Source organism: Sander vitreus, chromosome 23 (genome assembly GCF_031162955.1).
Source record: "Sander vitreus isolate 19-12246 chromosome 23, sanVit1, whole genome shotgun sequence".
NCBI classification, from domain to species: Eukaryota; Metazoa; Chordata; class Actinopteri; order Perciformes; family Percidae; genus Sander; species Sander vitreus.
Genome location: NC_135877.1, coordinates 12,701,262 through 12,718,499, shown reverse-complemented (window position 1 = coordinate 12,718,499; position 17,238 = coordinate 12,701,262). Strand labels below are relative to the sequence as shown.

General features: G+C 40.7%; 3 protein-coding genes across 7 annotated transcripts in view; all 3 read left to right on the top strand.

The window, feature by feature from the left end:
- The first annotated feature begins 1,586 nt into the window (after positions 1–1,586).
- LOC144512013 (E3 ubiquitin-protein ligase TRIM21-like) lies at positions 1,587–7,513 on the top strand. Of its 3 annotated transcripts, none has more exons than XM_078242538.1 (3): positions 1,587–1,698; positions 3,099–3,243; positions 4,076–7,513. In XM_078242538.1, the coding sequence occupies exons 2-3, from the start codon at positions 3,189–3,191 to the stop codon at positions 5,920–5,922; spliced, it is 1,902 nt and encodes a 633-aa protein (XP_078098664.1). In that variant the 5' UTR covers positions 1,587–1,698; positions 3,099–3,188; the 3' UTR covers positions 5,923–7,513. The 3 variants fall into 3 exon arrangements, with proteins under 3 accessions (XP_078098664.1, XP_078098665.1, XP_078098666.1); XM_078242539.1 differs by lacking the exon at positions 1,587–1,698 and adding an exon at positions 1,726–2,966; XM_078242540.1 differs by lacking the exon at positions 1,587–1,698 and having other exon boundaries at positions 3,202–3,292.
- A 400-nt stretch (positions 7,514–7,913) lies between these two features.
- LOC144512172 (E3 ubiquitin-protein ligase TRIM21-like) lies at positions 7,914–14,497 on the top strand. Its single transcript, XM_078242763.1, has 2 exons — positions 7,914–8,139; positions 11,342–14,497. Exon 2 carries the CDS (start codon positions 11,344–11,346, stop codon positions 13,180–13,182), a length of 1,839 nt encoding a protein of 612 aa, XP_078098889.1. The 5' UTR covers positions 7,914–8,139; positions 11,342–11,343; the 3' UTR covers positions 13,183–14,497.
- A 1,357-nt stretch (positions 14,498–15,854) lies between these two features.
- Positions 15,855–17,238, top strand: part of LOC144511993 (ELKS/Rab6-interacting/CAST family member 1-like) — a 123,302-nt gene continuing 121,918 nt past the window's right edge. For 2 of the 3 annotated variants that reach the window (XM_078242509.1, XM_078242507.1), the window contains exon 1: positions 15,855–16,113. The gene's annotated coding sequence lies outside the window, so the exon portion shown is untranslated. The remainder of the gene's footprint in view (positions 16,114–17,238) is intronic. The other variant, XM_078242508.1, reaches the window with a different exon arrangement.

Here is a 17,238-nt window from a genome sequence, read left to right as displayed (position 1 = left end):
ATAACATATCACAAGCTAGTGTGTGTGTGTGTGTGTGTGTGTGTGTGTGTGTGTGTGTGTGTGTGTGTGTGTGTGTGTGTGTGTGTGTGTGTCCATAAGTGTAAATAGATGTCAGTGTTTGAAGGAGAGAAGTGGACATTTAGTTTGTCCATTTGTTTATTTAAGGTAATCATAATGTAGAGCATCCAGGCCAAACTAGAAGTCTCTGTGTGTGTGTGTGTGTGTGTGTGTGTGTGTGTGTGTGTGTGTGTGTGTGTGTGTGTGTGTGTGTGTGTGTGTGTGTGTGTGTGTGTCAAAACCAAGTGAAGTTTGAACCCTCTCTTCCTCTACTGTGTGTGTGTGTGTGTGTGTGTGTGTGTGTGTGTGTGTGTGTGTGTGTGTGTGTGTGTGTGTGTGTGTGCGTGTGTCACAGGCCGTCGGGATTTGAATAACTCCACCCTGCAGAGACGTCTGGATTACCTGAACAACGTAACGACCATCATAGTCTTCATCACCACAGTCCTCAACTTCTTCATCAGTACCTTCGGCATGCAGCGCACTGGACACTTCCCATGGCTTATGATGCGCATTCACTGACTGACTGATGCACACACTTCTACTGATTATTATTATAACTCTAGACTTTACTACCACACAGACAAACTCACCATAGCTCATAACATGCATACAGTGGACTTTCTGCCTTCATTCTTGACTTTAACATTATTGTCTATCTTTTAACAGAACTGTTGTACTGTCTTACATGTTATTATACTATAGCTTATTTTATGAGTACATAAATGCATAGCTTTAAAAAAGGTGTTAAATACACTTTTCTTTCAGTTAATTCCATTATGGGTAACACATTTGCTTTTGAATGCTATGTACAGTACATATATATGGTTAAATGTAATGTGAGCAGGATAGCCCTTCTACCATACCCTCCTTTTCCATACTTTCATAAGGTAATTTTGGCAATGGCATCTAGGGTATCCCTAATAGAACATCAACCTCATCGAAGGTGATTACAAATAACTATCACAGTTTTGTTCTGAATATTTGGCAATTTATTAATGGAGAAAGAGTGTTTTGCTTGCCCCATCATAGTAAAAGTCACTGGTCAAGTTCTAGACCAAACTGCCTGTCTACTATAGTATTACGTATAGTAGTACTACGATAGTGTTAATGCTGTGCTGATGACTCCATGTTTTGAATACATCATTTACAGCAAATAAAGAAAAAGTATGGATAGGAATCAAATAATACAATACTGTAAATCATTTCAGTTTTCCATGAAATATACCATCTGATGGTAGCTTTGGTTTGTGTCATTTTCCACATTGAGGTAATCAAACAGACCGAACAGACAAGATCTGATGTATCTCTGGAGGTTGATTAGGCCTAGTGTTAAATTGACAAACGTCATAACCTAATTCATGGCTCAATACAAACGAGATCAAACAATTATGTGTCCCTCCCTATATACAACCGTACATATTTTTTTATGAAATAAGGTCCCATGAGATCCACCGAAAGGGAGGGGACGTCGCCTCTCTATAAGCCCGATAGAGGGCGTACGTAGCCGTCTACCCATAGAACTGGAGTTACATCCTGTTACGAGGGCTGCTATTTCCCAAGAAATGAAAGTAAACCCGAACGCCTAAAAAGTGAACCTCGCCTCTACACGTCAGTTTTCACAGACAACAGACTTCTCGGCAGGTAGGCTAGGCTATAGCTGAAGTCCTATTTTACTTTGAACTGTTTTTATTGCTAATTTCTATTTCACATGCATAGTTCGCAGTTGAGCACAAATGTTGTTTTCCTGCAGTGTCACTGACCGCAGGGACTTTATTTTCCCTCTGACATTGCCAGCTAGCGCGATACAATTCCGATTTTGTTCTGGCTATCTATCCTCAAGTACGACTATAACCATCTATGTCTGTTTATGACTTTTTCCCCTTTCGTCATCGTAAGACAATAATCCATCCTGAAATAGTGACTACATATCTATAGATCATACTAAGTTGATGATTGTAGTTTTTTATTGTTGTTTTCATTTGTGAAATGTGATGAGCCTGCAGAGATTAACTTTTAAAAATGATGTTATTGTAGGTGAAAAATGTTTTGCAGTAGGCATACGTTACGCAAATAACTTTGCGTTTAAAAGACACAACACTGAGAAACTCGAGCAGTATGTTGAGCAAATAATAATCCAATGGTGTCTACGTAGCATAGACTGTATGACGTAGACCTTTTTTTCTTCTTGATTTAGAACAATTCAGTGCATTCCTTAAAAACAATATTAACAGATTCAAAACAGCAAGGCTATATGACAATACATAAAAATACATAAATGAATAAATAAAAATAAAGTACTACATGAACATAATGAAAAATAATACAAGGCATTATAGAATTACAGTTTTTGTTAACTAGCTGGTTGTATCAGCCACTATTTGTAGAAAAATGTATTTTTAATTAATTTTTAAACCAAGTTTGTGAGGGTTTCAGATTTTCTTTTCGTTTACATGAATTAATATGATATTTACCCATAATTATTATGGTGTTGCATCATATTAGCTATTTCTCTGGAGAGGTTATCTTTATACATTTTCAATTTTAATATGTTCCTAATTAGTCAGATATTGCCAAAAATTGTAGTGTGATTGGACATAAATAAAACTGATGTTCAATAGTTTCACGTTCTTCCCATCTTTTAATAAGTTTATGTCTAAATATTTGCCTGTTAAGTTTTACAGGAATTGACATATGAACATCTGTACAGTGGTAGTAGTTCACATTTGTTCAGATTTAAGCTCAGACTACACAGTAGATGCCCTGGAGAGAATAGAAATTATATTCAAAGCTTTTCCAATTACCAATTTTTCCTATAAGAAAAAAAACTGTATAATTCGTGAATTGAATGATACGAAATTCATAATCAACAATATTGATTCCTTAAAAGATTCACGGTGATTAACAATCAGGTAAGCAACCAGTTTGACTAAAACATGTTAAAGTCGATTACAAGAGTAGTTTGTAATCTCGTCGTCAAGTTTCAGTAAATCCTTATTTGGTTTAAGTAGTAGGGTTATTAACTGCATTTTGATTTCTTCCAGACATCGTCTCTGACAGTCTGCAGTGCAAACTGGATGATGATTGGCCACGGCATTTTGTTGTGCGCTGCATCGGTTTTTCTTGCCTAGGTGATGAACCGTGTCAACCGATTCCCAGAGTTTATCTACCGCCACTGGAATAACCCTGGTAAAAATGACGATTACAACTTCCCTTGTAACTTAATTTTCTTTCTCAGGTGAGCCCAGAAGCCTGAGATCCCATCTCCTCTTGTATCTTGCATTCTACAAGTTCAGTTCAGCCAGAGAGCTATTTTCTTTTGTCAATAGACTCCATATGTCTCTGATATGTTCCAATTTCCTCTTTGTTTTCTTCTGCAGCTTGTGTGTTGGCCTCTTTGCGGCGGACATATCTCTTGATTACTGCTTGAATGGCTTCTTAAATGTCTTCATTGCTAATTCCACCATCATGCTTTCTCAGACTTTTTCGGCCTTTGGTGTCAGGTGCATGTCATCCTCTATCTCTCTATCCTAATTTCCTGCCATCTTTCTACTGCCAGGTAATGAGTTGAAGCATAAAATGCCATAAAACAATTAATATAGAGTTATTGAGTAAAGCTAATTTTTTACTTTCCCCAAAACAAGTAGTTGCTAGAAACTGGTTTGTTTGAGTTCAGTAAGGGGCATAAACTGATCAGAAAATCACTGCAACAGCACAGTATGTACAGGTGTTTTGGTGACAACCTTTTGCATGTTGAATCCAACCTACAGTATATCTACAGCAGCATTTAATGCAAGTCTTGACCAAAACCAATATTTTCCAAGTGTCCCACCTCTGCACAACATGTTGCCTTTATGCTCTGACCTGCATATTGTGTTGGATGCTATGCTACAAAAGGCAGGTGTTAAGAATTTTGAACACCAAAAAACAAGTACCACTTGACCTTCTATTGAGTCAAAATGTAAGTCTCATACTTTTGAAATTGAAAATCCTAATCATCAAATCCTTTCCTCTCATGTAGACATGGCCTCAGCCAGCAGCCTCCTGTGTGAAGAACAAATCCTGTGTTCAATCTGTCTGGATGCATTTACTGAGCCTGTCTCTACTCCATGTGGACACAACTACTGCAAGGCTTGTATCACAGGGTACTGGGCCAGCAGTGGCCAGGTCCAGTGTCCCCTCTGTAAGAAGAAGTTCCGCAAAAGACCACAGCTTCAGGTCAACACAGGGTTCAGAGATATGGTGGAGCATTTCAACAACATGAGGGTGAGGGGGGACAATGACATCCTTGCCAAACCAGGGGAGGTGACCTGTGACATCTGCCTTGAGCCGAAGCTCAAGGCCCAGAAGACGTGTCTGGTGTGTTTGGCGTCGTACTGCCAGCCTCACCTGGAGCCTCATCAGAGAGTCAAAAGCCTTAAGAAGCACCAGCTGATCGACCCTGTGTCAAACCTGGAGGACAGGGTGTGTAAGATGCACGACAAGATGTTCGAGCTCTTCTGTCGTGAAGACCAGATGTGTGTTTGTTTCATGTGCTTAAAAGACAACCATGCAATGCATGAAGCCATTCCACTAGAGCGTGCGTTCAAAGAGAGGAAAGTTGAGCTGGGCTATGTGATGTCAGAGATGAAAATGATGGAAAACACTAAATCCAGGCGTATTAAGGAAATCAAATCGTCAGTTGAACATAGCAAGAAAGAGTTAGACAAAGAGATAGCAGACATTGCTGAGGTTTTCACTGCTCTGGTGGTCTCTCTGCAAAGAAGCCAGGCTGATCTGATTAAAGTGATCCAGGAGAAGCAGAAAGCAGCCCAAAAGGAGGCTGAAGACTGCATGACACAGCTGGAGCAAGAAGTCGCTGAGTCGAGGAAGAGAAGATCTGAAATGGAGCAACTTTTACAAACAGAGGACCACCTGCACCTCCTGCAGAGCTCTCCATCTCTCCTCTTCCCTGCACACACTGAGGACCTATTCAACCCTCTGTCTTACTCCACCTCTCCACTGACATCAGAGCTCTATGACATCAGTCGGCAGAATTACGTGGGGATGGTGAAAAAAGCAGTGGCTCATATGGAAAAGAAACTCCGTAATGAAATGGAGATGCTTATTCATGAGGTCAGGTTATCTGATGGTTGTGAGGCCGATGAACAGCCTGATGCAGCTGAGAAAGTGATGACAGATGAGTTTGTTAAAGAAGTGTGGACTCCGCCACAGGACAAGCTGATGATGATCCAGCAGTACGATGAGGTAGACGTGACGCTGCACACCTACACAGCCCATTCCAAACTCGTGGTGTCTGACGATGGAAAACAACTGAAATTCCGCGAAGGCCCACCACCTCCGCCTACTCTATTCGTAAGAAGATTTGTACGTCAACCCTTCGCCTTTGGGAAAGAGGGTTTTTCCTCAGGCAGGTTTTACTATGAAGTTCGGGTCAGTGGGAGTAAAGGTTGGGTATTGGGAGTGGTCAAAGAGTACATTAACATGGAGACGTTTTTCTTTCCCACCCTGGGGGAGGCGCGCTGGACATTTTGTGGACTCTACAACCAATTCAACGATGAATATTTTGCTAATAATTTTGGCAAAGCTCCCCTTTACCTGAGGCAAAAGCCCAAGACAGTTGGTGTGTTTGTCGATTACGAGAAGGGAGAGGTCTCCTTCTATGATGTGGAAGACAGGACTCTGATCTACTCTGACACAGGATGTGCCTTCATGGAGACCCCACCTGCACTAAAAGCCTTTCTCTATTCTATGGCTGGTGCATACTCAAGTAGCAGACCAAGGCTCTACCCTATTTTTGGCATCTTGGAAGATGAATATGATTATGACAACATGCTCGAAATCACTCCTGTATGCCGCACAACTTAAAGTGCCACAGACAGTGGGGGAATGTGTAACTTGCACTGGAATGTTTTCTCATTTCAGATTTCTCATTTCTAATATCAGCTATGTTTGTTAGTATTGGGGCACACACATTATTGGAATATATAGTACAGTATATTTCTTGCATCAGAGACCTATTTACACATCAGAGACAGTAGTAATCTTTAGTATTAGGTTCTTAGTACCTGTACTCTGCACAGTGACAACAATAAAGTTAAATCTAATCTTATCTAATCTAATAGTAGTAATAGTATCATACATTACAAAAGGAGACTACATCTTATAATACATATATATTCTATGATTTCATTCTTAGCTTTGTTTTTTAACTGATCAAAGCAGGTAAGATCACTTACCTGACAGTTGATGATGAGGTTCTTTTTAAGGTAGGGAGAAAAGTAGAAGGTAGATCAGTCATATACTCTATTAGTATAGGTTAAGAGCTTAATCTTTAATAATTTTTTTATAATAGATAGTTTTTTTAAAGGTACAATGTATAGGAATATATCCCATCTAGCGTTGAGATCATATATCGCAATCAACTCTCTCACACCGCGCAGTTCAAAGTACGTATTACAGCTACGGTAGCCTTCACGCTTCAAAAAGCCGGTCTCTTGCTCGTTTCAATATCCTTTTTCTTTTTCTGGGTGAAGAAGAAGTGAAATTTTGATTTTGAATACGTGTGGTCCTCCATGTTTCCTTCTTCAAACTTGTCAGACAGCGAAAATGCAAAAGGCGGAGGAGTATGTCCCGTAGTAAGTCCCCTTACCTGCTAACGTATTTCAAGATGGTGCATGAATATGGAGTATGTACCCCACTTCATGCGAATGCAAATGTAAAATTTCAAGCCAAAAGGAATACTTGGAATTGATGGTGGTGGTAAATATTCATGAAAAAGGACAAGTTTGTGAAGGGGCAACACAGATTTCGATAAAGAACAACTAAACACGTTACACACTGGGACTTTAAATGTTAAAACATTCACTGTTTCTAGCTTTTCAAATGTGAATATTTGCTTGTTTTCTATTTGTATCAATTTGTTGGACAGAAGATACATAACTATGTTAATTTGAGTGTTAAGAAATCATGATGGACATGTTAGGTCTTCTGTCATTTTACAGACCGAACGATTAATCAAGAAACTAATCAGCAGATTAAACAATAATGAAAATAGTAACTAAACCTAGCCCTAAGAGGTTTAACTTTGGGCTCAAGGTTGGGCTTGCATCGCCTGTGGGGATCCACCAAATTTGTGGTTGACATTAGTGAACACCTACTTTCCTCACCTTGTGCTATCAATAATCTTGTTCATCAAATGACTTCTTTGAATTTAAGTATGCAATTCTGAGCATATAATATGTGTCCTTTTATGTTTTGATCACTGCATGTGAAACCCACTGACCACAGGGCCTATATTCCGCTATTTTCTTTTTTTAAATGCAAGCTTTCTTGAAGGCCAAGACATCTGGCATGCAAAACATATCTGATAAATGAGCTTCTGAACCAGGTGTTTGATATGTGTGTACTATGCATATGATATGTATGATACAGCTTAATAAAAGTGCATTTCTTAAAATTTTGCTTCTCAAATGTTTTTTTCTGTTTCCCCAGATTACATTGATTAAATTCTGTTGGAGTGTCAACTGCCTTGCTCACGGGGAAATGTGTTCTGTTATGATTAGAAAAGGGGTCCCTTTAGTGTAGAGACGTGTCTTTGGCCATGTAAGTAGATAGCAAAAAAGTATTTGGGCCCAAGTGTCACGTGACGGAAACTGAAGCTGTTATTTCACCGTTTGTTCTCTTAGTACATTCTTGGTTTGGCCACTATGTCAAATTGGCTTCAAAGCCCGGTGCACCTCGGTAGAGGCTAGATCGGATCCGCTAGACGTGTCTACGTCATGGACGTTCCTCGGGGCCCGCCTTATTCTGCCTCTGATTGGCTTACCCTGGTATTACCCTAACCTTAACAAATCCCCACTCGCCACTCCCCATGCCAAACCACATACGTCGACATTCTAGCAGATGGGATTTTAGGATCTACCGCGCACCTCCTGGGAGCCTGGAGGGCGTAGTACGTAGCCACCTACTCATGGAACTGAAGTTACATCCTGTCTACTACTTCTCAAGAAATGAAAGTAAATGCCTAAAGTGAACCCCCCGCCCCTACACGTCAGTTTCCACAGACAACCGACTTCTCGGCAGGTAAAGTGCATGTCACCTGGTACTTTGATCTCAATATAACTTAATAGAATCTAACAAACTGTGTCCAGATGAAAAACATTACAATAACGATAAGTTAACCATAGGACACTAAGTCCCAATGCTAAACTATCTGGGCTGTTTGACAGTGGCAGGATCTCCAGTAGGCCTACTTCCTGTATTAAATCAGATCGACGACTATTTACAAATTTTATGATTTTATTGCTAATTTCTAATTTATATGTTAACATGTTTGCCGAAGAGCTCAAATGTTGTTTTCCTCAAGTGTCACTGCACTGATTCCCTCAGCGTGCGAGACCATCCCCTTTTTGTTTTATAGATCAAGCTGCATGTTAGTAAGACCATAACCTTAAATCTATTTGTGCACTGTGAACTTTTTCCCTTTCTTCATTGTAAGAGTAATAATCCGTCCTAAGATGCTCATGTTAGTTAGATAATTGCACTGAAGGTCGTCATGAAGCGACAATTGAGCCTAATAGACCTATTTCAGTTGGTAATTTCCCACAGGACATTATGCTTGTATTATCATCAGTGAAAATTGGTGAGACTGGATTAACTCTTAAAGACTTACACCATGATGTTATTGTAGGTCAAAATGTTTTCTGAGGACACAACAGAGACTGATGCTCTGCGTTTACTGGAGCTGTTAGTGTACACTGCTATGATGACAATAATTGCTTTCTAATTTGACTGCATGTTTGCATTGTAAGGAGAAATACAATGATAACACATCATTAGTTTAAGAGGGGCAGTCTGGTGGTCTAGAGGTTAAGGCATGGAGCTTTGTTGCATGTCATCCTCGCTCTCATTTCCTTTCATCTCATTTACTGACTAACTATCGACTTAAGGCATACAATAGTACAAATTAGTTTTTAAGAAAAGAGTTATGAAGTAAAGCTCTTGTTACCTTTCACAAACACAACTGAATGTAAATGGACTGCCTTTATATAGCACTTTTCTAGACTGCTCAAAGCGCTTTTACATAGGACCATTCGCCATTCACTCACATTCATACACTGGTGGCCGAGGCTGCCATACACAAAGTGCCAGTTGCTTATCAGATAAACATTCACACACATTCACACACCGATGGTGCAGCATCGGGAGAATTTCTCAGTTCTCAGTGATCTTGCCCAAGGACACTTGGCTGACCAACCTTCCGATTGGTAGACGACTGCTCTACCACCTGAGCCACAGCCGCCCCATTGAAGTTGCCAGAAACTGGTTTTAAATAGGCTAGAGTTCAATAAGGAGTAATCCAAAAATCCAAAACATCACCAATCCAAAAATCACTGCAAACAACACAGAATACAGGTGTTTCGGTGACAAGTTGTTTCACATTGAATCTAACCTACGGTATACAGTGGGGCAAAAAAGTATTTAGTCAGCCACCAATTGTTCTAGTTCTCCCACTTAAAAAGATGAGAGGCCTGTAATTTTCATCATAGGTACACTTCAACTATGAGAGACAAAATGAGAAAAAAAAAATCCCGAAAATCACATGAATGAATTTATTTGCAAATTATGGTGGAAAATAAGTATTTGGTCAATAACAAAAGTTCATCTCAATACTTTGTTATATACCCTTTGTTGGCAATGACAGAGGTCAAACGTTTTTTGTAAGTCTTCACAAGGTTTTCACACACTGTTGCTGGTATTTTGGCCCATTCCTCCATGCAGATCTACTCTAGAGCAGTGATGTTTTGGGGCCGTCGCTGGGCAACACAGACTTTCAACTCCCTCCAAAGATTTTCTATGGGGTTGAGATCTGGAGACTGGCTAGGCCACTCCAGGACCTTGAAATGCTTCTTACGAAGCCACTCCTTCGTTGCCAGGGCTGTGTGTTTGGGATCATTGTCATGCTGAAAGACCCAGCCACGTTTCATCTTCAATGCCCTTGCTGATGGAAGGAGGTTTTCACTCAAAATCTCACGATACATGGCCCCATTCATTCTTTCCTTTACACGGATCAGTCGTCCTGGTCCCTTTGCAGAAAAACAGCCCCAAAGCATGATGTTTCCACCCCCATGCTTCACAGTAGGTATGGTGTTCTTTGGATGCAACTCAGCATTCTTTCCCCTCCAAACACGACGAGTTGAGTTTTTACCAAAAAGTTCTATTTTGGTTTCATCTGACCATATGACATTCTCCCAATCCTCTTCTGGATCATCCAAATGCTCTCTAGCAAACTCCAGACGGGCCTGGACATGTACTGGCCTAAGCAGGGGGACACGTCTGGCACTGCAGGATTTGAGTCCCTGGCGGCATAGTGTGTTACTGATGGTAGCCTTTGTTACTTTGGTCCCAGCTCTCTGCAGGTCATTCACTAGGTCCCTCTGTGTGGTTCTGGGATTTTTGCTCACCGTTCTTGTGATCATTTTGACCCCACGGGGTGAGATCTTGCGTGGAGCCCCAGATCGAGGGAGATTATTAGTGGTCTTGTATGTCTTCCATTTTCTTAGAATTTCTCCCACAGTTGATTTCTTCACACCAAGCTGCTTATCTATTGCAGATTCAGTCTTCCCAGCCTGGTGCAGGTCTACAATTTTGTTTCTGGTGTCCTTTGACAGCTCTTTGGTCTTGGCCATAGTGGAGTTTAGAGTGTGACTGTTTGAGGTTGTGGACAGGTGTCTTTTATACTGATAACAAGTTCAAACAGGTGCCATTAATACAGGTAACGAGTGGAAGACAGAGGAGCCTCTTAAAGAAGAAGTTACAGGTCTGTGAGAGCCAGAAATCTTGCTTGTTTGTATGTGACAAAATACTTATTTTCCAGAGGAATTTGCAAATAAATTCATTAAAAATCCTACAATGTGATTTTCTGAATTTATTTTTCTCATTTTGTGTCTCATAGTTGAAGTGTACCTATGATGAAAATTACAGGCCTCTCTCATCTTTTAAAGTGGGAGAACTTGCACAATTGGTGGCTGACTAAATACTTTTTTGCCCCACTGTATCTACAGCAACATTTAACGTAAGTCTAAGAAACAACAATATTTTCCAAAGTGTCAAGCCTCTGCACAACGTGCTGCCCTTATGCTCTGACCTGCATATTGTGTTGGATGATATTAGTTACAAAAGGGAGGGAAATGGTAGTCAGAAATGTAAGTTACCCACTTGATTTATACATTTTTGGGGTTTTACATTGAAAATCCTAATCATCAAATCCTTTCCTCTCATGTAGACATGGCCTCAGCCAGCAGCCTCCTGTGTGAAGAACAAATCCTGTGTTCAATCTGTCTGGATGCATTTACTGAGCCTGTCTCTACTCCATGTGGACACAACTACTGCAAGGCTTGTATCACAGGGTACTGGGCCAGCAGTGGCCAGGTCCAGTGTCCCCTCTGTATGAAGAAGTTCCGCAAAAGACAACAGCTTCAGGTCAACACAGAGTTCAGAGATATGGTGGAGCATTTCAACAACATGAGGGTGAGGGGGGACAATGACATCCTTGCCAAACCAGGGGAGGTGACCTGTGACATCTGCCTTGAGCCGAAGCTCAAGGCCCAGAAGACGTGTCTGGTGTGTTTGGCGTCGTACTGCCAGTCTCACCTGGAGCCTCATCAGAGAGTCAAAAGCCTTAAGAAGCACCAGCTGATCGACCCTGTGTCAAACCTGGAGGACAGGGTGTGTAAGATGCACGACAAGATGTTCGAGCTCTTCTGTCGCGAAGACCAGATGTGTGTTTGTTTCATGTGCTTAAAAGACAACCATGCAATGCATGAAGCCATTCCACTAGAGCGTGCGTTCAAAGAGAGGAAAGTTGAGCTGGGCTATGTGATGTCAGAGATGAAAATTATGGAAAACACTAAATCCAGGCGTATTAAGGAAATCAAATCTTCAGTTGAACATAGCAAGAAAGAGTTAGACAAAGAGATAGCAGACATTGCTGAGGTTTTCACTGCTCTGGTGGTCTCTCTGCAAAGAAGCCAGGCTGATCTGATTAAAGTGATCCAGGAGAAGCAGAAAGCAGCCCAAAAGGAGGCTGAAGACTGCATGACACAGCTGGAGCAAGAAGTCGCTGAGTCGAGGAAGAGAAGATCTGAAATGGAGCAACTTTTACAAACAGAGGACCACCTACACCTCCTGCAGAGCTCTCCATCTCTCCTCTTCCCTGCACACACTGAGGACCTATTCAACCCTCTGTCTTACTCCACCTCTCCACTGACATCAGAGTTCTATGACATCAGTCGGCAGAATTACGTGGGGATGGTGAAAAAAGCAGTGGCTCATATGGAAAAGAAACTCCGTAATGAGATGGAGATGCTTATTCATGAGGTCAGGTTATCTGATGGTTGTGAGGCCGATGAACAGCCTGATGCAGCTGAGAAAGTGATGACAGATGAGTTTGTTAAAGAAGTGTGGACTCCGCTGCAGGACAAGCTGATGATGATCCAGCAGTGTAATGCGGTGGATGTGACTCTGGACGCCTACACAGCCAATTCCAAACTTATGGTGTCTCAAGATGGGAAACAACTGAGATTTGCTGTAGGTCTACCGTCCCGTACTGCTTTATTTGGGAGCAGTTTTGTACGACAACCCTTTGTCCTTGGGAGAGAGGGTTTTTTCTCAGGCAGGTTCTACTATGAAGTCCGGGTCAGTGCGAGTAAAGGCTGGCTCTTGGGAGTGGTCAAAGAATCCATTAACAGGGAGATATTATTCTTTCCCACCCCTGAGGAGGGAGGCTGGACATTTGTTAAAATCTACAATCCAATATCCCAAGTCCACGAGGAATACTTTGCTAATACTTTTAGCAATGCTCCCCTATACCTGAGGCAAAAGTCCCAGACAGTTGGTGTATTTGTCGATTACGAGAAGGGAGAGGTCTCCTTCTATGATGTGGAAGCCAGGACTCTGATCTACTCCTACACAGGATGTGCCTTCATGGAGACCCCACCTGCACAAAAAGATATTCTCTGTTCTATGGCTGCCACATATTTAAGTAGCAGACCAAAGGTCTACCCTATTTTTGGTATCTTTGAAAATGATTATGACAACATGCTCGTAATCACTCCTGTAGCTTGAGCAACTTTAAGTCTCACATACAGCCGTTGAAATGAATGTGTAAGTTGTACCGAAAAGTTTTCTCATTTCAGATATCTCGTTTCATCTATCAGGTTTTTTTGTATTAAGTAATGGGACACACACATTATTAGAATATACATTATATTTCTTATTTCTTATTAGCTTAAGTAGTTATAGGAGTTGTATCACACATTACAAAAAGATAATAACACTCTGTAATACATATTTTTTTTATTTAATTTAATTGTATTATTTAATTTTATTTAATAGCTTTTTGTTTTTCTAGCCATATTACGAAAACAGTCAGAGATTTGACAGGTCAAGTCAAGTCAATTTTTTTTAATATAGCACAATATCACAAAAAGAATCCCCCTCCCCAAAGAACCTTCAACAGGGAAAAAATGAAAGAAACCTTAGGAGGAGCAGACGGACAGAAATGCAATTGATGTTGTGTGTACAGAATAACCAAAATTGCAGTATAGACAATCAAAAACAATCAAAATGTAAACCTATATGACACCACAGTTGGTGATTAGGTTAATTTCAAATCGTGGAGAAAGGTAGAAAGTAGATCAGTTGTATACTGTTAAATACATGTTGCAGTACCTGTATCTGTCCAGGAGGTGGAATCATTGTCCAGTGTCCTGGTCTGTTTCTCAAAGATGCTACCATAGAAACGAAAACCAGGAGTGGACAATGGCATCAGAGGAACCCAATTTCATTTGATTTGTAGGTTTAAGACTTATCCATCTACAGAAAATTAATCTTTATAATCATTTTTGATAATAGATTAATCGTTTATGTCACTTTTTTATGAAAAAATGATGTACTTCTTCTTCTCAAATGTGAATATCTGCTTGTTTTCTCAGGCATATATAATAGTAAACTCAATATCTTTTGGTTTTGAACTGATGGTTGAACAAAACCAGCTACTTAAATATGTTCATTTGGGCTTCATGAAATTGTGATGGACATTTTTCAGCTGGGTTTAAATTTCACATTATTGATACCTGCTTTATGCTAAGTATCAATAATGTTGTTCATCAGTGACTTCTTGGTATTCAAGAATACAATTGTGAGCATATAATACGTGCCCTTTTATGATTTGATAACTGTATGTGAAACCCATTGACTTCAGAGTCCACATTCCACTCATTGCACTTTTGAATACAAGCTTTTATTGATGGCCAAGACATCTGACATGCTTGACCAGAACATATCTGATAAAAAAAGCTTTAAAACCAGGTGTTTGATATGTGTGTACTATGCATCTGATATGTATTATACTGCTTAATAAAAGTGATCTTTTGCTTGAGTTCTGTTGGGGTGTGCCTTGCTCATGGGCAATGTGTTCTGATTAGAAGGGGGGGGGGGGCTTTTAGTTTTTCTGTACAATTTTCTGTACAATAATAAAACCACCAGTAAAAGTTTACACTGATCAAGATAGCAGAGACATTTCAGAAGGGCGCGCTGGTCCACCACTCCTGGAGTTTTTCTCTCAAGGGGAACTTTAGCCAGCAGACTATTTATACCTCGGCTGTCTGACTGACTGGCGCCCTGGGAACTGGGATGTGTGTGTGTGTGTGTGTGTGTGTGTGTGTGTGTGTGTGTGTGTGTGTGTGTGTGTGTGTGTGTATGATGTACATGTAATTGTGTGTGAGAGAGAGCAGGCAGAGAAAGAGACCTGGGAAGCCACCAGCTATGAAATATGCCACATATTGTATGTAGGTCATTTACTCATCAAACACAGACTGACTTGGAAGTGTGAACATGAAATAGGTCCAATGCATGGATGACATTTCTTAACTTGAGAGGTATTTCATTGAACCATATAAATGCTACATCTTCTACTGTACCACACAGCTCACTGTCACTGATCTAGGACCCCGGTTTGAATTGAACCCTCGTCATCATCTCCTTAGTGGCCATCTCATAGACAAATGAACAGAATAACAACATTGTACAGAGTATCTTTGTATGATCCATTTCATGCCACTTTATACAGTACTTCTACTCCACCACAATTCATAGGGAAATGTTTATTTATTTAAAAGCCTTACTTTACAAATTAAGATTTTACACACAAAAAATACAGTGGTCTTATATATTATGCATCATTATAGATTAAATGAGCCAAGATTGTATAATAATAGTTAAAAGTCAGCTCCATCTCAACAGTAAAATGCTGCTTACACAATAACCATATAAGCCATTTTTAATAGTATAAAAGTCACCGGGGCCATTGTTCTGCATTAATAATTTTATTATTTAAAAAAAATATAGTAGGTCTGTATATTATTCATTAATATTAATGGTATGTACTATTACTTTAATAATAATCAAAACAGGACTTTTACTTGTAATGGAGTAAGTGTGGTCTTACTACTTTTATCAATAAGTAAAGGATCTGAATACTTCCTCTATTTCATCATCCGTTATCCATATAACATGATAACATATTGTTTTACAGGTTTAGAAAATAAAGGATTTCTAACATAAAATATGACAAGTAATAAACGGACAATGGATTGTTTAAATATTAAAGTACCTTTCTCATTGTGACTTTATTGATAATTATGGACCAGCATGCACGCGACTCAGCTGGAAGACAAGGGGAGGAGGGGTCGTCTACGTCTCGGGGGCGCGCGCTGCACCGTCGTGACGTCACGGGAGCGCCCAAGCTGTGGGGAAGCCACCAGTGGTAGAGCTGGCAAAGACGGAAAGGAGGGAAAGATAGACAGAAGAGATACTAGACAGGAGGGATACGAGACAGGAAGATAAGCCCCCGAAAGAGAGCGTTTCACCTCGGCTGTTACGTTACGAAACGTCACTTTGAGGTTTGACAGCAGCGAAATAACTGAAGAGATTTGACTGGCCTTCTTTTACACAGAGCTTATTTCACAACCGAGGGCAGTAGAGTAAACAGCCGCAGTGAGTATTGGAAGTTAGCTGGCAGTCTTGAGTGTGACGTGCGTATGTACACATGCATGTTTTATTACACAGGCCTACGTGTGTGTGTTGTAGACATGTTGGCTACTTCTCGGTCAACCTCACATGTGTGCCGTTTGTGTGACTCGTCGCAGTCACGTTGGTTTGTGGAATAAAAGGAACACCAGCGATAACATGATTAAAATGTGATGCCTGCTTTGAGGTGCAGCAGTTTTCAGGTCAGCTGTGAGACCTTCGGCGGGGCTCTGTTATATTTCCGCCCGGTGGGGAACAGCAGCGTACGTGTTTCGGCCAGACTTGTCATCATGATACATTTTGTATTTTTGTGGGCGACAAACGACAATGCGAGCCCATTCAACAAGGCTTCCTCCAGTTTTGTTCAATAAACCAAGCTTGTAGGCTTCCCCGGAATAACAAGCTAATAACATGTCTTGTGTACCTCTAAATGCGATTATCAATCTGTTCACTGTGTTGCAAGCTGCAGAAGTGCTGCTGACAGCCTTGCGGTTTCTTCAAAGCTAGCCTAGCTATCATAATCCTATAATATTAGTTTACAGCGCCAGTTTATTGACCTTATATTAGCACTACAGAATGTAGTGCTAATGTAAGGCCAATAACAGATCACTAATATTCCCTTAGAGACTTAAAGTGTGCCTGTCGTAGTCCATATTAAGTTCCATCTCTTGCTATCATTCCCATGGGGACTTTTAGTTGTGTTGTGATATTTCTAACAGTCTCTCTCAAGTTCTTCATGCCGGTTGTTTGTGATGTGAACTCTAAGGAACAAATATGTGCAGTAATAGTGTTATTAATGCTGCCTTAGTTGGACAGGATTGTCAGCAGCCACGTCTTGTCAGCTGGTCGACTGCACGCAAAGCAACACGTAAAAGACTGGGTAACAACATATTTGCAAACCTAATCAATCGGAGCAAAACATGGAACCGATATGATCGTGTTGATGAAGACGGGGAGGTGAAATCGGCTGCGTGTGTGTTGCGGGGGGGGGTCCGCCGTGATTTCCTCAGTGTTCCGCCCACAGCTCTATTTCTTTGCACCGCTCCTCCTCCGGGAACGTCAGGGAACTGAGCTGCTTCCTTCCACTGAGAT